Source organism: Postia placenta (genome assembly GCF_002117355.1).
Source record: "Postia placenta MAD-698-R-SB12 unplaced genomic scaffold POSPLAscaffold_2, whole genome shotgun sequence".
NCBI lineage: Eukaryota > Fungi > Basidiomycota > Agaricomycetes > Polyporales > Adustoporiaceae > Rhodonia > Rhodonia placenta.
The window spans coordinates 3,343,988-3,365,214 of NW_020169833.1; the positions used below are offsets into that span (position 1 = coordinate 3,343,988).

Below are 21,227 nucleotides of genomic sequence, written 5' to 3' on the forward strand. Positions count from 1 at the left end.
AAGGACAAGGATACACGCAATGATGGTGCGCTGTACAGCGGGGGTGGACAAGCTGTGTGATGGAGACGAATGCATGTCATCGCAGCTGTGAGAGCGTTGGATCGTTATACACTAAGTCAATGTCCAAAGCTTGAGTTGTGTGGAAAAGCCCAATGGAGGTGCAGCCGTCGGCAACAGTTTTTCGCGCTCCAAGTAGCAGTCAAGGAAGTGCATTTCAAACTATAGTTTGCAGGTGTGATGCATGTTGGATAGTAAGAGACGCCTATTAACGCTTGCCGTTTCTGGAAATCCCGCCTCCCGTTCTGGGCGCCTACCATGAGCCGGACTTCTCTGCGCGCACAGCACTTGGCAGCTTCCAAAATGTTGCGAGGACTTATAACCTGCATACTCCTCTTTATGAATGTGTTTCTTGGCGCCTTGGGCTCGCCGGCTCTACTGCGTGTCTCGCAACCACGCCCTCTTGTGATATGGCACGGGCTTGGCGACTCCTATGCCTCGCCTGGGATACTTGAGTTCATCTCCATGATTAAGGACATACACCCTGGCATCTTTGTTCACTCAATTTACCTGGACGAGAACCTGGATGAGGATCAGAAAGCGACTTTTGTATGTCCCACCACGTGTTGTTCTTCCCGGGGTGCAACGGCAATTGACCAGCAAGCAGTACGGGAGCGTGAACGAGCAAGTGCAACGCGTCTCAGAGCAGCTGGCTAACATTACAGAGCTTGCGGGAGGGTTTGACGCCATGGGGTTCTCGCAAGGTACGGTATATCCGTCAGCATGTGGTAGCATCTTGGTGCTCAGGTCCACCAGGCGGCCAGTTCTTGCGCGCATACGTCGAGCGCTACAACTCCCCGCCCGTCTACAACCTCGTCACGTTTGGCTCGCAGCATATGGGCATCTCCGACATCCCTGGCTGCCGCCCGTGGGACGTCGTCTGCCAGCTCGCGCGCCGCGCCGCGATGGGCGGCGTCTATACCGAATGGGCACAGCACAACCTTGTGCAGGCGCGTCTCTTCCTCTTGTCCATCTCGGTGGTTCCCGTTGACGCAGGCTGGACAGGCGCAGTACTACCGCGACCCCGCGCGCCTCACGATGTACCTCGCCTCGAACCTCTTTCTCGCCGACATCAATAACGAGATCCCCGATGCTGCCAACGGCTCGTACGCACCTCGCCTTGCCTCGCTCGAGAAGCTGGTGCTGGTGTTGTTCCTGCAGGACAAGACCGTCGTGCCGAAGGAGAGCAGCTGGTTCGGGTCGTACGCCGAGCCCGGCACGGGCTCGAAGGAGAAGACGATCGTGCCAATGCGCCTGCAGCCGCTGTACGTCGAGGACTGGATCGGGCTGCGTGCGCTCGATGAGCGCGGTGCGGTGTCCTTCGAGACCTGTGCCGGAGAGCACATGGTCATGGCGCGAGATTGCTGGGAGCCTCTCGTAAAGCGGTTCGTGGGCGCGCCTGTGCGCGACGCGCATGCAGACGGGCTACTTGTACAATGACCTGCATCCCCCGTGTCCACAATGGTGTGAGTAATATCCTGTGCTATCGTGATGTCTGTACAATATATTATGAGGGCGTACATTAGTGATTTGCCACGTTAGCACAGAATACTCTTCCGCGGCTCGTCGATGCATCTGGCTGCATTCACTACCAGACAACTGGTGCAAGTTGCCGGGTGGGTCGAGCGAGATCTGACATCTCCAGATCGCACTTACATAACAATTGATGCGCCGATCATCACGATGCTCCCGGCCGGTTGTCCGCGCTGTCGAGCAAGCGAGTCTTTTATTGTCATCGCATACGAGCTAGTTTGTCTAGCTTGGCACGCTGCTGAATACAATTATAGAGAACCTTACTTTCTTTCTTGTGCATCCTGGCGCTCCAGTTAATACCCTTTGTTTGTACTCTGACTTTTGAAGTCGCGACAACCAAGTCCTTTCTTCACGCTGTCGAGGCTAGAAGAATGAAAGTCACACGAACATGCGCTTGTGCGGAGAGTAAGCACACTATGGCTGTTTCGGACACAAGATACTGACTTCCCCAGATGCGGCCATAGCTCGATTGGCAACCTTGTACTTACGTTCATCAGTGAACCGGGCCAGCCGTTGTCAAGCGCCGTCGTACTAGGACGCAGGACAAATAGACTTGTACTTACACAAAGGAGAGCGACAAAGGGCGTCCGGTGGACACGATCGATCGACGGGCCATGGCCATGCAGTGGCAGTGGCATATATGCTTGCCCGTGCTTGGTGTGCCACTGCACCCGACCTACCCTCTAATCATCTAAACCGCCTACGTACCCTATCCCCCGTGCTCCGGCAGCGCATTGTACCACAAGCGTCTTCATTTAATACCTTACCAGGCGTACTCCCCGCCATACTCTCCGCACAACTACTGTGGACGAACACGGATCCACGACCGACGACCAACGACAAGACAACATAATGAGCTTCACACCCTACGAAGGTACAACCGGCCCACGCCCTATCATTCCCATTCTGGTGCACGTAGCACGCAAAGACCGCACAGAGCGTGGAGAAAGCACAATACGCGAAGACGACACAGAGGACGAAGAACCCGGCTTCTCCGCTGAGGATCCCACATTCCAATACCCGACATCCTACGTGCGGAACACCCTGTTCCGCGTCATACCCGCGCGTCCATCTTCACTCAGGCCTTCATCAAGCACTCGGGAACCTGCACAACGCGTGCGCAGCCCTGCCCCACCCCCCGCACAGCGTGTATCAGAGATCTCACCAGGAGTGCTCTCGGACGGAACGTTCACCGTGTGCCACCCGCATGTCGACAGATACATCGACGGCCTCACGCGGGCATATCGAAAGGTGAACGGCGCGCCACCAAATTACTGGCACGTGCAGTCTCTGAGTGCCAGGCGGCTGGGCGAAGTAAGCCGAGTCAACGCGCTGCTCGATATCGGCACCGAGCTGGACGAGACCCATTGCGAGTGTGTCCTCGCATTGGCAGCGCTCAAGCTGTACACGCAGGCAACGCACCCAGCGCATCTTGCTTTGTGGGGGCGCCCGATGGACCAGCGCACCATCGACCTGGTATGCAAGCTACTCTGTACGTATCCCATTATCCGCTCGCACGCAGAAGAGATACTCACGACCCGCGCACAGATCGCAAAAGGCAGCTCATCGTCTCCCCGGTCGGCTGGTCGGGGCCCGATCAGATGACCGTGCAGCTCTACTGGCGGCAGGCTGACGCGTTCCCCGCGCAACATGACGCGCATCCCGCGACGCAGGCATACCTTAGAAAGCTCAAAAAGAAAGCCGCCGAGGCAGAAAGGGCTGCTGCTCGGGAGGCGGCCCAGGCAGAAAGGGCTGCTGCTCGGGAGGCGGCCAAGGCAGCAGCGGCTGCGCAACCAAAGAAGGCGCCCCGCGCCCGTGCGAGGGCGCCGCGTACGAAGAACACAGCCAGTCGAGGGAACGCGCGCGCCGTCAATGTCGTGGCGGCCCCAGCTGCCGATGAAACCTCCGAAGTAGATGTGATCACGGTGGAGGCATCGCGCACAGCGCCAGCGCGTCGACCGGCGCGGCAGTCAACAACCCGTGGCAAGACCGCTGCACCAGTGCCGTCTTCCTCTTCTGCTACTCCTCCCATAGCAGGTCCCAAAGAGGCTCCCCAAAAGCGCACAATCGTCATCCCCGCGCGAGCCAATCGTACGGACCGTCGGGGATCGAGCACTGCTGTGGAAGAGGCGTCAACGGGGAAGCATGACGACGAGGAGAAAGTGCAGATGATCACGCGAAGCCGCAAGCGCAAGGCTGCGGAAGCCGACCAGGATGACGCCGAGGTGCAGACGTCGCACGCGGGGGACGCTGAAGCGCGCCCGACGAAGAGAGCGAGGCGGCCATCAGCCAAGAGTCGGACACGTTGACGGTTCCCGACGCCAGTCCCGCACACAGTCGCGGCCTAGCCTCGACGTGGCTGCCTTAACTTATTCTTATCTAACGACTGCCAAGCTTTCCTCCAGAAGGGTGCTACTGCAAGGCACTCGCACGCCTAAAGACAACCCTCGCATTCGATTGCAGGCGACACGGAGGCTGACCCGCGACCTCTTAATTATGTGCCTTCGATCATTGCTGCGTCAGGTCAATGCACGCACCGACATACTTCACTGTTCCACACGGTCGCAATTGTACTATCGGACAAGATAATGAAACTAGTGTATACTAATATTGACACTGCTGCATATGTTTGATACTTAGGGGACAATATTCTAATCCAGAATCACACTTCTCATGAGCAGGACCGATCTTGAGCATGCCGCAATTCACTATGAGCAATCAGGTGCAAATGTGTAGGCGTTATTATACTGCATGCATTCTAAACTGCTTTGTACTGAATTTACCTTCGCCTGCGCAGGATGTACGATCGCTGAGATTGGATTGTCAGACCACGCATCCTTCGTTTGATCGGAAGGCCTTGTCGTTCCGGAAGGGGCGAACGAGAGTGAAACAAAGGAAATCTCTGTGGCCGTGCACATACTCAAGGGCGCAGCCACAAGGAAGTATAAAATACCCGCCTTTCCACTGATTCCTACCACTTTCTCGTCGAGCTGGTCCCCACAACCTGCGACCTGCCACAGATTTGATGTGCCGTCTCTTACCATCCTAATGTTAAATTCCGGAGTTCATATCGACCAACATCTATACCTGTCGAGCATATCATGCAGTACCCTACGTCCTACGTAAGGTACCCAAACTCGCCGATCAGGGATCTCCCGGAACCAGCACAAAAACCCGCGGCAAAGCAGTCACATGTCCTCAAGACTGTCCCATCTGCCTATGCTTGAGCACGCACAGGGCCGTCTCATGACGGCAAGCCACTTGCTCGCCACCCAATATCTTGACGGCCTCTCATGCGCATACACCACCGAGATGGCCAAGTGCAAAGGGCCATTCAACCATTGGCTCCGACATCCTGATGGGGTCCCACGCCTGGGCGAAGTCGAGGAGGTGAATGCCTTTGTAGCGGCGAGCAGCTCGAATGCGAGTGCATTCTGGCACTCGCTGCACTGAAGCTGTTCTATGCCCATTCACATCTGGCGCACTCCGCTCTTTGGGGCGAAGTGTCGAATCCCGTACCACCGCGCTGGTCCAAAGAGTGCTTGGTACGTGCTCCAATCCATGTCCCTCGAGCCTCTGCTCATTGCTAGCATTACAGCTCCCAGGCCACAGGTGATTGACCCTCCAATGTACTGGATGGGGGAAAGAGTGATGCTGTGGCATCTGCACCAGCATCAAAACTGGGACTTCCCCAGACAGAGTAGGACCTCTGAATCCAGTGGAAAGAAGAATGCCTGTGGAAAGCGAAAGGGTACAACCAAGGCAGTACGCGACGATGTGCAGCCTGAGATTGCGCCTCGTGACTTCTCTCCACGGGAGCACGCAGTAGTGGTCCGACTTGCGAAGGCAGGAATGCAGCCGTAAAAGGCACCATATATGGTGTTTGAAACGCCCTGCTTACCTCGTGCAACTTCGTCAGCGCAAGCTGTAGCTGGGACTGACACTGACCTCAGGCGAGGAGATCATGCCCCTTGCCAACCCATAGATTGACACGGCAGGTCAACAGGCGTGGCACAAATGCTACGGCATCCATCGCATACGACTCCACAGAAGCCACATCTCGAGTAACGAATATTGTGCCAGACAAGCCGGCCGATATTGCCTTCGTGCGGCCTGGAAGAGTCCAAGTTGACGACTAACATCACACCTACCGCCAAAGACGAGGCACGCATAGTGACACGAAGCGGCAAGCGGAAGGCTTTGGCAATCGACAAGGAGAATGGCGGAACAGCTCAAGCGCCTCCACTGAAGAGGGTACGATGAGATGTTCTACAAGGAGCAGCGCGACCAATATGTCAGTGTGCATTTATGAGCACCCTTGAGCGAGCCAACCAGGCCGAGCGGGAGCAAGACAACAGTGTGCGGCCCAAATGGAGGACGAAGGGCCCTCTCTAAGTGCATCGGAGGCGCAAATTGTGAATCACGAGTACGCCGGGGTATTCGAGGAAGGTGAGAATGATGATAGTATGCATCACTCCCGGCGGACATTGATGTTGGGTCCTGTTCAGACAAGTTAGAGCTACTTCAGGTCAACGACATTTCTTTCCAGTAGAAACTCTCTGCGTCGAGTCTAGGATCCCTCAAACATAGATTTACTTATTCAAGCGACGCCCAGTCCCAGATAATTTGCCGCCAGAAGGTCCTATACCGCCATAGCATCGGTGTACAACCCCCTTCGCACGCATGGGCACTACTAGTAGCTCATCAACACAATGGCGTTGCCAGTATTCCATCACCTTGCTCATAGGACTTTATAGTGGAATTTGGCGTGCAGGGCCTTCCAAAAACACATCACAACTCATGAACACTGGCGACCCCTTCTAGGTCTCCCTCTCCCCACGCGTACCCCCATTACGTGATGCGCGTCGGCGCGTCGGATGATTTGAACTACAACTAAGTAGCTCCGCTGCGCGCGGTAATAGCCAAGGGTGACGACAAGTACTAAGGCCTCATATATTTGGAAAGTGTAAATCGAGACCGATCCAATTCTATCCTCAGAAAGCAAACCCTTGATTCCTGGGCAGTAACTCATGACATATCTCAAAAGGTGCCATAAAACGGAAACATAATTGCTTGCAGTCTGGAATCGGTGTGCCATGCTAGATACCGGTATGTTTCTATCCTGCCAATGGAAGAATGTCGAAGAGCATAAGGCGCAACGAAAAGGCACTTCGGCGTTCAGATGGACTGCAAGTGGATACCCTCTATATACCGCAGCCCTTCTGTAGCCATACCGTGGCGGCCTAAGTTAGCAGTGTCACGGATAGCGATGAAGTCTCATCGGACCACACACCTTTGAAGCGGCCTAAGTCGGATATTTGTTACTAGGCTTGCTGGTACGATATACCATGCGCCTCAGGGTGTTTCCACTGATTATACCTGGCAATTGGATGCAATCCAGTACGGCGTTCATATCATTGCAGATGACGAACAATTTCCTTGTTCGAAGACCCGATATAGCAGCATTAAAAAACACCACATACAGACATAGAGGGCGGGCACACTAATATCGGAGCCACATCGGGATCGGGGACAAGCAAGAGTCAGAGAGCCGCCTACAAAGGATATATGAGCAAGGGCAAATGAAGTGAGAATACCAGAGACCGAACACCACCTTCGCGATGCATTACCTGCACACAACTACGATGCTCTTCTCCCCGTTCCTGTTTCAGATGGACGGCCTGGTCAAGAGCAGTCCTTAAGAGATGGCACACTATCCAGCCCCGCAGTGGACACCGCGATCGCGCCGGGAGGTGCCAGTTTTGCATTCGACTATATCATTAACAACTAGTGCCACCAGCACGTAGAGCTCAAGCCCGGACTTGACGTACCAACCTTCGCAGACGTGACCATCATGACGGGGAACACGTACGAACTGACCGCCGGTACATATATGTATAGCTAGGACGGGTTAACCGTGGCGCACTTGGTGAGCTGGACGTCCGATTCTGACCACATCGCGCATCCCGTTCACAGATATAGAGGGCTCCCACGGATGGGCACTCCGCCGCCTCCTGTGCTGATAATGCCCAAGTTTTGTAGCTCAATGAAACTTCGTATGCTGAGGCCGGGCTCTATTTCTACCTCGCGATAGTGAACTGAGTGTGCAGCGGCTGAATTTTCCGTCACGTTGACATGTATGCGTCGTGCACAACCCGACATCGACTTCCGTTGCGATGGTATGCAATGCGACGTCGAGTGTCTGATACTTTTTTAAGTATTGGTGCGCTCAAGTTTAGAGGCGATCAAGGGGTTACGTACTCTTGCGATGAGAAGCAGCTAGATGTCATTGATGCCAAAGCAGGAACTTGAACGTGCAAGTCGAACTGTGCACAAAGGCCATGCCCGCCAATCGCTATTCTTGAGTGGGCACCAACGTGTACATTTACGATCGTATCACAGCAGTTCATATAAGCAACAGTTGGGGTATATCGTCGTAACATATCCATAGGTGCATCAAAGTATATAGGCTGCGACCGGTGGCAACCCTGCAGCTGGCAAGCCGAGGACTTGATTATAAAAGCACGTACCGCTTATAAGTAGGTCTCTTCATTGTAATCACGCCGTGCTTAATGGCATAGCAAATGAGCATCGTTTCGAGTAGTCCCAGTCAGCGTCCATTGCTACAGACGGAATGCGATATCAGTGCCAAATACAGTGAGAACCATGAATGCGGCATAGGGTAATATTATGCAAGGAGACCTCTATTTGCGATTGTAACTTACACACTTTTTGACTCTTGATAGCAGATCCTGCTGCAATGGACATGCCCTGAATGCCGGCCAACCGCCAACCAAATACGATTAGCCTCGAGGAAAGAATCCGTCCCAAGGTCCTTCGGGTGCGCGCACAGCCCCGCTCCGCGTCCTTGCTGCCGGCGTCGATGTCCGCTTCTGCGGGCTTGTCTCGCTGAGCGCATCAGCGACATTGCGCACGACGCTCTTGAGCGTGTAGACCTCAACGGGCTTTGTCCTGCAAACCGTACGGCACGTGGGGCATGTGTAGCTGGGTGGGGGATGCTGGTGTTCAAGGAGGGCAATCTGCGCCTCGTACGTACGCCGCAGGCCCGCTGGGACGTTCGGGCCGTTCAGTGTCGCGCGCAAGGCAGCGACGACGGCGGGATTGTAGTGCGGGTTGTTGGTAATATGCTGAGCGAGCGTGGTATTGAACCAGTCTGTGAGGCATGGTTGGCAGAAGGTATGTCCACAAGGGAGGCTGGGGAGAATGAAGTCGGCTGCATGCGTAGTAACATGAGATGGGGGACATACGTATATGGTGTCCACATCTTGAGCGTGCAAATTTCACACGTAACGAGCTCCTCCAGCTCAGAAAGCGACTAAGAGGACATCAGTATGTGTACACGGCAGGGCGAGATGAATACGTACAATACTAGGGCGCGTCTGTTGGGCTTGCTTCTTTTGGCTTTCCGCCTTTAGTCGGGCTATTTCCTGAGAGAGACGCCAGCGCCACGGTCCTTGGTCAGTTGAACGCGCGGATTTCAAATCTGACCAACTCACATCGTGAGCCTTCTTAAGCTGCGCCCTCAGCGAGGAAATGCTATCCCTCGACATGCTCGCTCTGCAGGTCTTTGCAAGAGCCTCATCGGAGGAGGATATCTCAAGGATATCTGCGGAGGGGGGAATGACGGCCTTTCCCTTCTGCTTCGTGATTGACCTGTGTCTTTTCGGTAGTGAATTCTTGGGGGTGTGCGACGACGACTCGTCATCTGAAGATAGAATAATGATGTCGGCGTCATCAGGGGGCGCGTGCTTCGACGTAGAATAGGGTGCGGCCGACAGCTGCCGACTTGTAAGCCTCGATGAGCGAGCGGCAGGCATGATGAAGTGATATTGGTGGCAAGAAGAGAAAGAGGATAATGATAGAGATGATGGGGGACCGGTAAGAAAACAATGTCAAAGCGGAAGCTGGACAAGGGCACCGGACGAACCACCTCGACACATCGATCACGTGTCCCCCGACATTTCCCATCTATGGCATGGCGGCCCGACACCGTTGGTCGCTTCGCATACCCAACAACTTGTCTGTTACACTGCTGCACACAGTCTAAGAGACTCTGCGCGCCCGATGTGCAATCACAGCTGCTAAATCACCAAAATGTATCGGGACATAATAACGTGGCCCAAGCCACGCACTCCGTGGTCATTTCGCCACCTGCCAACTTAGGGTCCGAGTGGCTAGGTCACCCACGCCGGTTCGCTCACTCCGGAAGTGATGTGGAAGATTAACACCATGAGTGTAAAGTGAGGCACATGCGATAGTATGTGTGTGTGCATATTATCATATAGATCATAGAATATACAAACCATGATTCATTCACTTTGCAAAGGCCAGAAGTCCGCTCTTCTTTTTCTGTACCCCCGCACCAGCCATCCTATCGCGCGGGATGTGCGACCGGTTCGCCGCATTTGAATCATCACTATCCTCGTCATCGTCCGAGTCAGACTCGCCTTCGCCTGCCGGCGTAGCTAGGCTAGACTGCTTCGGTGCCGGCGTCGACGAGAACGACATGCTATCGTTGATCGACTGCGACGCGAAGAGCGTCTGACTGGCTATGTCGGACATGCGCCGGAAGGGCGTCGCCGCCGCCCAGCGTCGACGCAGGTTGGGCTTTGGCATCGACACGGTCATGTCCGCTTCGTTGTCCGAGCCAGAATGATCTATCGAGCGCTGTGACAACGCATCACGACGGGGCTGCGTGCCGATGTAGGGCGTTGGATGTTGGCTGTCGCTGGGGAAGAACAGAGGAGGGTCGGAGTCTGGGATAATCTCATCCGACTGACTTGCATTTGGCTTCGTGGCTGATAGTCCCTCTGCTGGGTGAGGCACGCTTCCAGCTTGAGAGGGACCTGGAGACGCCGAGAGAAAGTCATTTTGTGTCGGCACTGATGTCTGATCTACGAGAGAAGAAAAAGGAGCAAGAGGGCTCTGTGGAGGACTGCTCGGTTGCAACTCATCGACCATTATGGACGAACCGTGGTCCATTAACGAGGGCGTCGCCGTGACCGGTAAGACAGTCCATCCATGTGTAGCAGGAGTAGATGCCTCAACGTTAGGCTCTGCCACACTCACTGAGGTAGAGATCACCTCGTTGTGGGGTGCAGCTGTTGCGGCTTCGGCCTTGGTAGGCCCGCCCGCCTTCTTCTTCTCCCCCTGCTTACGGGCCTTCTCTGCGTCCTTGGCTGCCTTCGCCGCTGCCTTCTCCGCGTCCTTCGCCGCCTTCAGCGCCGCCTTCTCCGCCTTCTTCTCTTCCATGACCCGCTTCTTCTCTGCCGCGCGTTTTGCCTTCTCCTCCTCAGTCAGCCTCTGCCGACCGCGCGGCTTGGGTGCTAGTGCGGCTGCCGGAGGTGGGGCAAGCGCCGGGGTAGCCGGGACCGGCGGCGGCAGCATCGCCGTTGTTGACCCAGACCGGCGTGTGGCGTTACGCGTGCGGCGCGCGACAGTGTCCGGACACGTCTCCGGCTGTGTGCTCGTGTGCGGCGCTGGAGTGGACTGCGGCACCGACTCGAACATCACAGACGCGAGCACGGGCAGCTCGTCCTGCGACCCGGCGATCTGCCCGTGCCGGTCCTTCATGCTCCTGGCCGTGCCCAGCCGCGGTGTAGCGAGGGACGGCGGGACGCTGAGCTGGCGCTCGCTGCGCGGCGGTGTGGGACCATCCTCAATGGGGTCGTCCTCTGGACTATTGTGTGCTTCCCCCTCAAGCAGATCGTCCGCAGGCTCAATGCGGTCTTCCATCACAATGTCGGGCTGATCTTGCTCGGAGGGCTGAGCAAGAATCTCGCGCATCCCGTCCGCACGCACATCTGACGTGGGGAAATCTTCAATCATCTCGTCGACATTTGCGCCCTCAGCAGCAGGGGGGCTGGTGGCATCCCGATCCGCAGGTGATGTGATCATTTGTTCGACCTCCCCCAAGGCGTCTTCAGTGCCATCCAGAGATGTGTTCGGTGCGGTGTCTCGTTGAGGGATATCGCCCGACCGCGCAGGCTTATCTGTCTCGATTTGAGACTGCTCGGGTGATGGACCACGCACAGGAGGCGTGTTTACGACCTCCCTATTCACTGCAGATGCGGCAAGAGGGACGTCATCATCCGCGTTGTCTGTTGTCGACGCAGGCTGTACCTCATCATTTTCGGGGCTCACAGATTCGGTGGCGTCACCGATTGCTTTGCTCCCCCGGCTGACTTCTGTAGGCAGGTAGATCAAATCCTGGCCATCGAGTGACTGTACAGAGATCAGGTTACATGTAATTATACGAGCCGTAGACAGACTTACCTCACTAATGAGTGAGGCCTGAGAGGCCCGAGTATCCACCGGTACATCCAGAGCCACCGCATCCTTGGGATCTGTGTCCATAATAGTGAGAGGAACAATGTCCTCGTCAGCGGGGTCGTTCGCACCAGTCTCCTCATCCGAAGAAAGCTCGTCGCGCTGTAACCGCTGCGACAGGCGACGGAACTGCTTGTCCAGCTTTTCTTCCTCGTCGTCCGGAACGTCATCAGCCACTTTGTCATCATCCTCGTCTTCGCTGCTGTCGGAAGGCAGTTCAGCAAGCAGGCTTTTCCTTGTGACAGGCCCACGAAGGAGGGCATCAATGTCAGTGGCCGAGATGTCAAGCGAAAGGTTGAGCGTAGGAGGCGCTCTTTCGTCGTCGCGTTCGTCGCCGCTTTCGTCCTCACTTCCCTCATCGTCGCTCTCACTCTCGTTGCTGCTTCCTTCGTCGCGACCTTCGATCGGGACCTCCGCAATCTCTGAGCCGGTTGGGATAACGGGAGACTTGACTAGGACGGACTCATCCTCCGGCTGTTCCTGTTCCGAGGACGAACTCAGTATGGTGATATGCTCTCCGGGATCAGCAGGGGACGGAGATGTGCTTGGCTCGGGCTCGACCAAGTTGGGTGCTTGAGTGTCTCCAGCGCCGACCGCTGAAAGTCCTGACTTGCCGCGTTTCGACTTCTTGCTCTTCTCGCGAGAATTCGTAACCTCAGCGTGATCGGCCGTAGCCTGTGTCTCTACGCGTGAACGACTGGAGTCCTTTGAAGACTTAGAAACTCTGTTAGCAGCAGCGTCTGTATCTCTCTTCGCCATAATGACGTCAGCGGCAGCCTTGAGACTCGCCCACAAGTCGGGATCCGACAGCGCTAAGCACGTTCAGCTTCAGTGTTCTAACAGCCGCGATCCCCCGTACTCACCAATGGACGTCCTTGGTTGCTTGTCGCCGATAGGTTTCGTGCTCGACGACTCCGCCTTCTTTTGCGTGGCTTTCCCCTTGACGTTGGATCTCAACCCTGACTGCACCAGCTCTTCGGTTGGTTTCGATACAGGCTGGTCTAGAGGGCAAAGGATCTCGTCAACCTCGGTTTACAAGAGAGCCAGTTCCAATCATTGGAAGCATACCGTCTGGGTTATGTGTAGTGTCTTGATGCGATGCTTCTGCTTGAGATTCGGCACCCTTCTTACGCTTCTTCTCCTTTTTGGCCCCCTTGTCTATCTTCTCAGCTGGTGCGGCCGAGTCATCAACACCCTCAGCAAAGACAACCGCCAACGGTGCGCGCGCATCCTCAGTTGCGACCGCCTCCTCAACAGGCCTTTTCTTCCTCTTTTCCTTCCTGTTCTCCACAGCATCGCTGTCGGCGAGAACTACAGCGGCGTCGACCTCCGGAACGGGTGTGGGAGCAGCCTCAGCGTCGACAGAGGGCTGCTTTCCCTTTTTGCGCTTTTGCTTCTCTGCTTTTGACGACTCGAGCATGTCTGTAGTGGACAGGGTTTGCACATTGGGATCTACATTCGATGGCGGACGAAGAACCTCTGCGTCTGTCGGAACCTTCACCTTTTTGCGCTTCGGCTTGGCGGGCGGAGCACCAATTGTCTCTTGTAGCTGCCCATTAAGTACAGATTGCGGAGAGTTGACGCGCTGCTCTCGACTTGAAGAGGCGGCAAGCCGGTCTTCAGATACATCGTTTATGGGCACAGGGACGTCGTCTACATCAAAAACCCTCTTTGCCTTCTTACGCTTAGGCTTCGCGGGTGAAGTTACAGAGGGTAGGTCGGTATCGACAGCAGTCGGCTCAGTGCCAGTCGCAGGTAAGGCGTTGGATTCGCCCTCCGGCTTGTGCTTCCGCTTCCGCTTGACGGCTTTCGTGGACTCCTGGGTATCGGAAACAACTTCCTCGGTCGTCTTTGAGACAGTAGGTATAACGGGTGCGAGAAGTCTGGATGTTGAGGCCACAGGAGCCTCGTTCACCTGAGGCGCACCGGACGGCTTATCTTTCCGTTCCTTAGCCTTCTTCTCCTTCTTGGGAAGAGTTGGAGAGTCTGCTTCCGTTGAAGATATAGCTGTCTCTATGATACTCCGCTCCGGCTGCGTTCCCTTCCTTGGTTTGGCGGGACGCCCGATCAGGTTGGTGCGACCAGCTGGCATAAGATGCTCTGCAAAACTATGTAATCAGGGCTGCGGTGAATCATTGAAGTGACATGCCTGGTACCACACTCTTCTCAAGACTCGGAGCCGGCTGAACATTCGATTGCTCGCCATCTGCCTGAGGAGCTTCGACTTTGCTCCTCTTCCGCTTCTTCTTCGCTGGCTCGCTGCTCGTCACGGAAGCATCTGGAGCATTCATCGCGCCCTGTCCTGGACTGGCACTACCTTGATCGGTTCGCAAGGATGTGCCGTTCGTAATAATGGGCGAATTTGGTCGGCTGAGGCTGTCAGATAACGACATACGTTTACGCTTCTTCTTTTTCGCTACAGCCTACACACAATTAGCTGATGCCACAAGGCGCAGATTACTATACTTACGTTACCCATCGTGGGTTCGTCCACGCGCTGCACAGGCTCGAACCCAAAGTCTCCAATTGCAATAGAGACCTCAAGGCGAGATTGTTGATGTGCCAACGCATGAAATACGTCGAAGTCGTCATCTATCAGGTATAAACTATACACGTGCAGTTTGAATACGACGTTCGATCATCATGCTCACCATCCTCAAGGTCAATCATTCGCCCGTTCTCGACACGTGCTAGGCGGATGGCGGTATTGCCAGGCAGTCCAAGCTTCTTCTTGATCGCAGAGTGGGTATCAGAAAGAGAGGCATCTTTATGCGAAACACATCAGCGAAGGTTGCTAGTGGTTCAGGTATGTGCGCACCTCTGAACACCCTCTCGAATGTCCTCCCAACGCTCGGTGCGTGGAACGTTACGATCGCACCGGGATATGTGCTGCTAGAAGCTTGATTGACCATCTTGTTGACCTCCCGTGTGCGCGCACGCGAGGCTGGGTTGAATAGACGCGACAGGGACAGTCGCGCGCAGGCGCGTTGTAGAGGTCAGAAACTTACATGGCAAGCGCCCGTCCGACTACCGTATACGGTACCATAAACCACAACACGCGCAAATACGTTCCCTTACTTCCTCCCAACATGGCAGGACCGCACGGTGCGCAGTGCCTGCTTAGACAACAAACAGCGATGTCTGAATTGAAGTGTAGCTCCGGGATTCCATCCGCATCTGCCTGGGTTCAAGCACAAGTTCCTTGCGACAACGCTAGGGGCGACGATGTGGTTCTTTATCTTCTACCGTGCTCGGTACGTCCGGGCTCAACCGTTTACGATATGATGCTGACAGCTGGTACAGCAAGGATGGTGCAAAGCTTCTCGTGAGTAGTATGCGAATACTATCAGTGCTTGCTGACGTCTCTGCAGGGCTGGAGTCATCCTTGGGAAGGTCATGGCCATGGACACGGACACGACGCGCACAAGGAACATCAGATTCTGGCGTAGACACCTGTATTCTGGACTTGCTTGCAATAACTCACTGCATCTATCGGATCGCACATAGGACGATCGCACGCGTGAACCTCAAACCCACGTTGCTCGAACGGAGTCGCTGAATGTCCTCATCATCATCCCCGTAAGCCCTGTGCTCGTAGTCTCTAGGCTGTCAAAGCACTTCGTCCTCAATACGTTGTTCACGTATCTGCTATATAGTTTAGTGAGTTCTTCATATAATCTGCCTCGTCTAGAGGCTCGCTCTCCGTCGAATACCTCTAGCTGAGTTGGGAACCTGAGTGTGCGAGGATGCACTTATCCAATGGAAGCGAGTAACACTCTGCAACGATGAAGTATTGTGCCTGACTCTTGAGCTACCATGATTGTTCTAGTCTAGTCTGCATGTTGCTTTGAAGAGATCTTCAGACACCTCTGCAAAGTCGGAGTAGTTACTTATGAACCCTAACCCCAAGGCTGTCCCATACCTTCCTTTCCCAGAAATATGATCCGCCTCGCGCCTGGTGGCCTCAGCTGAGCCTTGGACTTCACGCAGCTTGGTGCCGAGACGAACTCAAGAACGCTCCTTGCATGAGTTCTTGTAATAACTGCTGATACCTCGACTGGATTTCACTTTGCTGATTCTCTACGGACTGGATGTACCAACATGGATCGACTCTCAAGTGCAGCTCGCAGACGCACTTTAGACTCTCCTGCGAGGCCTGAAGCAGGTCTAGCAGAATGGACCAGCAAGATCAAGGCTATGCAGAAGCAGGTGGACGATGACGAGGAGGCAGAAACGCGTAGACTGGAGCAAGAGATACAAGCTTCACGGCTTGCGCGCATGCGGAGGAGTGCAGGCTACGGTAGTCGGGCTGGTAGCGTTGACCTCTGTGAGTACTGTTATACACAGATTATCTTCAGCTGACTGGTAAGTCTCTCTCCTCTAAAGCTAACAGCGACATCGTGCGCGCGCTGAAGAACGACGAGCCCGACGCATTGGCGTCTGAAAGCCCGGCTTCGACACAGGACAAGGCGCAGAATCAGGAGGACGCGTTGCGCAAACTGATGGGTGAGAGGCGCATCAGCTCCCCGGCTAGGACCACTGCGCCCGCAAAGCCGCGGACGAGCAACTCCTCTGAGCCCATGTCCCTCGCCGCCTTCATCGGTGGTCGCGCAACCGGTCCACGCTTGACCAAGCACGCTCCCCAGCAGGACGCGCATGATCCGACCCAATTCGAGCAGCGGACGCATGTCAGCATACCTCATCCGATCTTTGGTCGAGGAGGCGTCGCTATGCCCGGTATGGCAGGGCGGAGTCCCTCGTCTGCATCCTCCGTAGCAGCTTTGGAGGACCGCGAGACGCCTGCGGCGGTGTCTAGCCACCCCACGGGGCGTGATCGCAAGTTCAGCACACCCTCGTCTGTCAAAAGTTTCGTGCAGAAGGTCGAAAGTGAAGCCTTGATCGCGCAGAAGACGGGGGCTTCACAAACGTCGCGGCAGCGAACCATTAGCACGCCTACGGGCACGCCTGTGGACAGAATTGTGTCTTCTACCCCCTCCCGTGAGGACTATGCAAGGCCGATGAGCGCAGCTTCCCCACGGCCAGCACCGCTGTCTTCCACTACGGCCTACACACCACCACTACCATCGCCATCACCTGTGGCGCGCCAATTTACGTCCTCGCGAAGCCCTCCTCCTTTATCCCCCTCAGCATCCTCATCCTCTAAGTCATCAATTACAACGCCATCTCTTGCGCGCCCTATTCAGCCCTCGCCGCGTCTCTCTCTGGGTCCCCAGCTTCCTTCAACGTCTAATCCCTCTCCCGCCTTTCTTAAAGCCACTCCTCCTAAAGAGCCAACACCAAGTATCAGTCGACTGCAGGGACGCGGCTTTGTGCGTAGCATGGTGCAAGCTACAAGCCAGTTGACCGCCGCGTCCCCCAGTTCCCCTTCCCTTCCCGAGAGGAAAGACTTCGGTGGAAAGAAGGTCGCACCCGTTCTCGACCGCTGGCAAAATAACAGCACCTCCAGTCCAGCGCCGTCCCCGCCGATCATCTCCCCAAAGCCTGTTGCAATGCGCAAGTCGCGCACGACGGACTCCTCTGCCGACTCCCCCGAATTTACGCCCCCGCGGCTCGTGAAGTCTGACTACACCGGCCGCTCGCTCAGGTCCGTACCCTCGCTCCCTTCGATCCACTACACGGGCGCGTCATCAGCACCGTCCGCTTCTGCGAGCGATGTGGGGCGCGATGGCCGCCGCACGCCTGGGCTCGGCTCGTCCTCCACGATGCTCTCGTACATTAAACCCATCAAGACTGGCGACCGTCCGCCCACGTCTGCACCGCCGACCCCGTCGCGGAGCCGTGCGGCGTCGCCAGAGGTGGATGAGCTAGGGCGGCGGCGGCGGTCTAAGGGCAGATCCAAGAGCAGGTCCAAGAGCAGGGACACATCACGGATGCGGGAGGAGATACCTACTACCGGCAAGTCGCTCAGTCATGTAGGTTCCTTTTGGTGACATACCCCACATGCTCGCACCCATCTTGTTCATTTGGAGACTATCTCATTCATTTGGCTATTCCTTGTTGTTTGCATCGTGAACTGGTGCTGATATGAGTGTTCTTCAAGCTTACGAAGAACCGGGCGAAGAAGCCGCGGAAGACGAAGAGTGCGCAAGCACCCAGTGGATCGCAGGATGAGCTTCACGTGCATTTTGCTGTGAGTGAAGAACCTCAGCCACACGTTGAGCAGTCAAGGGCTGCATCGCTCCCCGATCTCGTGTCCACTACCAAGGTTACAGAGCTTGTTGTGTCTCTACCCACGTCAGACGACCCAAGTACATCTAACAAGTCTGCGGTGGTAGACAAGCTTCCTTCGCCGCTGGAGAAAAAATTCGACGATGACTTCTCTCCTGTTCCGCCCAAGTCGGTCCCCGAGAAACCGCCAAAGCTAGCCGAGTTGGAGATGGCCACTACAGCGGTACTCGCGGGTGGTCCCAAGAGTCCCGTCATGCCACCGAAGTCTCCTGTCACGCCCAAGGAGAAGAGACCGACAACTCCCGTCCGCCATGCTCGCATCCCGAGCACGGGGAACAGGGCCACGGTGATGGATGTCGCACAAGTGTTTCAGGAGAGCGTTATCCACCAGCCCGCTCTGACTCCGGTGTCCGCAGAACCACTTAGTGTTCCACAGGGCGATGCCATAGGCCCTACCGCAGAACAAGATCAGGAAGATGGTGGCAAACTAGATGTCACATCGCTCGTCGCAAACTGGGGCACGAAAAATGGCGCGGGCAGGCCCGATGCTCTGCCGGAAAAGCGCAAGTCTAGCTTCGAGCGGTACTCTGCCATTGTGATGCCGCCCCTGGTGGAAGAAAAGACACCTGTTCCGTCACCGGCGGGCACACTGGCGCGAAATGCAACTGCATTTCAACAGGTTCGATCACCGGACGCGCCTCCGTCTGAGACAGCTATCACAGAAGTGTCCTCAGCGACCGTGCTCGACGAAGAAGATGTCGGTTCAAGCGGCGACAGCGATCAGTACATCCGTATCGGTAAGCACGCTTCTCCCCAGCGTTCCGACAAACTATAACACTATTTTCGATCTGATTTCATCTTGCGACATTGATCTGTAGATTTGACCGACGAACCCTTACCCGACGTCGGCGTAGCAGCGCTTCTGAAGGCCGACAGGCCTGTCAACGCACTTGACGCAGATGCACAAACTATATCAGTTGACGTAATGTCCGTTGTAGGCACGACCGCCACCGAAATCACCAGCGGCTCGCACATATTTTATGACATGGACGTACTGGCGGTCATTCACCGCGCCAAGTCCCGAACGACTGGGCTCGCGTCGACCCGAGTGTGGGCATGGTGCGGAAAGCGATCTACGGTCGGCGAAAGGGAAGAGCGTAAGCTTCAAGAACTGGCCAGGCGCTATGGAACTGTTCTGGTCAGTGGCTTGGTCCTGCACTATTGGGCTTTCTCTCTGAATCCTATCATACGTGATCGCATAGGTCATGATCCATCAATATTGCGAGCCGGAAGACCTGATAGCAGTGTTAGGCGGTCAACTAATCACACGGCAAGTGCGTGCTTCCCTCGTATGACATGTAAGTCAGACTGTTCAACAGAGTGAGCTTAGGGCGCCCGGGCGCATTGGTCCGCTGAGAACACTACCATGCATCTCGTACGCTCAATCGGGACATCGACGTTCATCGATGAGGTGGACCTAGTAAGCGCAGACTTCAGTGCTAAGTCTCCATCTTATTGATCGGCTTGCTATTTTCGCGACAGAGTATCAAGAACCTTTGCTCCGGATTCAGCTACTGTGTTTCCCTCCTTGATACCTTCTATGTGTGGCATGGCTGCGGTTCTGTCCAAAGCGAGCGGCGTGCTGCCCAAGATTACGCGCACTCACTTGCGTTGCCTTCTTCTAATGTGCTGGAGCTTATCGAAGGAGAGACCGACAGCGATGAAATGTTCTGGATGATACTCGGCGACGGTGACTATGCGAATGCCGATTACTGGAAATGGAGGTCAGGCACAACAGATGTATACCCGCGGATCTGGTCCGTCAACGCCGCGAAAGGAAGCGCTGCCGTAAGTTCTGTGTTGCCTGTATCTATCTATGATTTGCAGATGTCCTGACGCCTACGGCAGGTCACGGCAGTGCCCTCGTTTGCTAACTATCCATTCATTGACCCCCTCGTCCACGTTGTCGACTGTGTCTGGGAATTCTTCGTCGTGGTGGGCAGTGACGCTCGGGGTAAGCGCCGAGATATCAAACTAGCCCTGTCAGTAGCCACGGTAAGATATCATGTGCTTTCAGCCCTAACCCTTCGCTGAGCGCCCGTTCAGAACATGTCCGACGTTACCGCGTCCTCAAGGCCGTTCCCACCCACGATACATGTTTTGATATTACCTTCGCAATTACCGACCGACCTGCGTCTCAATTTTCGCGATCTAGACGAGTTGCTTCTGGTGCCGTAGCCTCTTACATTCTCATCAATCTTCGACTAACACTCGCTGTAGAACCGTGGAGATGTGCCAGACCACATGAATTTGATACCCGCCGTTGAAGCTGAGGAACAGGTGCGTATGCATTTTAGGTAGGTGAGAATGTCCTCAGTAACCATTATTTGTAGATAAGGAAGACGACATGGGAGAGAGATGTAACTCAGGATCCCACTATGCTACCGCTCGGTGTTCATACCTCAGATCTGGCGTGATATGTCTGTATGTATTTAAAATGATTTATTGCTTGTGACTACCACACTTTCATATCCAGCCTTCTTCAGTATAGGATAACTAACGGGTGTTCTACTGAAATGGCGAGCACCGTCCCGCCGTTCAGGCCAAGCCCTGACCATGATGTTGAACCCCAAACATGATTCAGACATGCGATAGTAGATCCATTCTTCTCACGCTTCTTGCATCAATATAACCATCTACCCTTATTACATTCACAGGTGCGCAGCTGAATCTAGCACTTCGATACAACAACTCGCATCGCCAGCGTTGAGCCCAGGTGCGCTCAGGTGGTACGATTTGCGAGCGCATCGCATTGCGGTACGTGTGGCCATGCGGTACTGCAGCGCCGCCCACATTCGCATTGCATCGAACCATCTTCTCGCCACTTTTTACATGCAGGGGCTTTCTTCCCTTCCTCGATAGCATTTGATATGACGGGAGGCTGACTACGTTTCTCCTCGGGGCTCCTAAAATTCTGCGTCCACATAACGCATGCTGTTGCTGGGCTATGTTGTCCTACCATTTATATGCATTCTATCGAGGTGTTGCCACCGCCTCAAGGAATGTTGTTCTCTCGTTAGCGACTGATTGCTAAGTAG

General features: G+C 55.2%; 6 protein-coding genes across 6 annotated transcripts; 4 read left to right on the forward strand and 2 right to left on the reverse strand.

The window, feature by feature from the left end:
• Positions 1-328: 328 nt before the first annotated feature.
• Positions 329-1,519, forward strand: POSPLADRAFT_1038703 (hypothetical protein). The gene is made up of 4 exons (XM_024477431.1): positions 329-606; positions 665-761; positions 814-1,007; positions 1,063-1,519. The coding sequence occupies exons 1-4, from the start codon at positions 361-363 to the stop codon at positions 1,495-1,497; spliced, it is 972 nt and encodes a 323-aa protein (XP_024343505.1). The 5' UTR covers positions 329-360; the 3' UTR covers positions 1,498-1,519.
• Positions 1,520-2,442: 923 nt separating this feature from the next.
• Positions 2,443-3,899, forward strand: POSPLADRAFT_1053332 (hypothetical protein; the record flags this gene model as incomplete). The annotated part of the gene is made up of 2 exons (XM_024480383.1): positions 2,443-3,082; positions 3,139-3,899. 2 exons carry the CDS (start codon positions 2,443-2,445, stop codon positions 3,897-3,899), a joined length of 1,401 nt encoding a protein of 466 aa, XP_024343506.1.
• Positions 3,900-8,393: 4,494 nt separating this feature from the next.
• Positions 8,394-9,428, reverse strand: POSPLADRAFT_1053333 (hypothetical protein; the record flags this gene model as incomplete). The annotated part of the gene is made up of 4 exons (XM_024480384.1): positions 8,394-8,805; positions 8,859-8,926; positions 8,976-9,038; positions 9,108-9,428. The coding sequence occupies 4 exons, from the start codon at positions 9,426-9,428 to the stop codon at positions 8,394-8,396; spliced, it is 864 nt and encodes a 287-aa protein (XP_024343507.1).
• Positions 9,429-9,924: 496 nt separating this feature from the next.
• On the reverse strand, positions 9,925-14,852 carry POSPLADRAFT_1132511 (hypothetical protein; the record flags this gene model as incomplete). Its single annotated transcript, XM_024484224.1, has 8 exons — positions 9,925-10,268; positions 12,012-12,752; positions 12,804-12,941; positions 13,009-14,040; positions 14,102-14,363; positions 14,411-14,532; positions 14,592-14,705; positions 14,759-14,852. The coding sequence occupies 8 exons, from the start codon at positions 14,850-14,852 to the stop codon at positions 9,925-9,927; spliced, it is 2,847 nt and encodes a 948-aa protein (XP_024343508.1).
• A 177-nt stretch (positions 14,853-15,029) lies between these two features.
• POSPLADRAFT_1053335 (hypothetical protein) lies at positions 15,030-15,389 on the forward strand (the record flags this gene model as incomplete). The annotated part of the gene is made up of 4 exons (XM_024480385.1): positions 15,030-15,045; positions 15,098-15,194; positions 15,244-15,265; positions 15,312-15,389. 4 exons carry the CDS (start codon positions 15,030-15,032, stop codon positions 15,387-15,389), a joined length of 213 nt encoding a protein of 70 aa, XP_024343509.1.
• Positions 15,390-16,041: 652 nt separating this feature from the next.
• Positions 16,042-20,680, forward strand: POSPLADRAFT_1069097 (hypothetical protein; the record flags this gene model as incomplete). Its single annotated transcript, XM_024482334.1, has 13 exons — positions 16,042-16,267; positions 16,288-16,305; positions 16,327-17,873; positions 18,002-18,091; positions 18,125-18,926; positions 19,008-19,327; positions 19,392-19,463; positions 19,520-19,609; positions 19,672-19,977; positions 20,038-20,184; positions 20,236-20,358; positions 20,410-20,469; positions 20,523-20,680. 13 exons carry the CDS (start codon positions 16,042-16,044, stop codon positions 20,604-20,606), a joined length of 3,885 nt encoding a protein of 1,294 aa, XP_024343510.1. The 3' UTR covers positions 20,607-20,680.
• Positions 20,681-21,227: the final 547 nt, after the last annotated feature.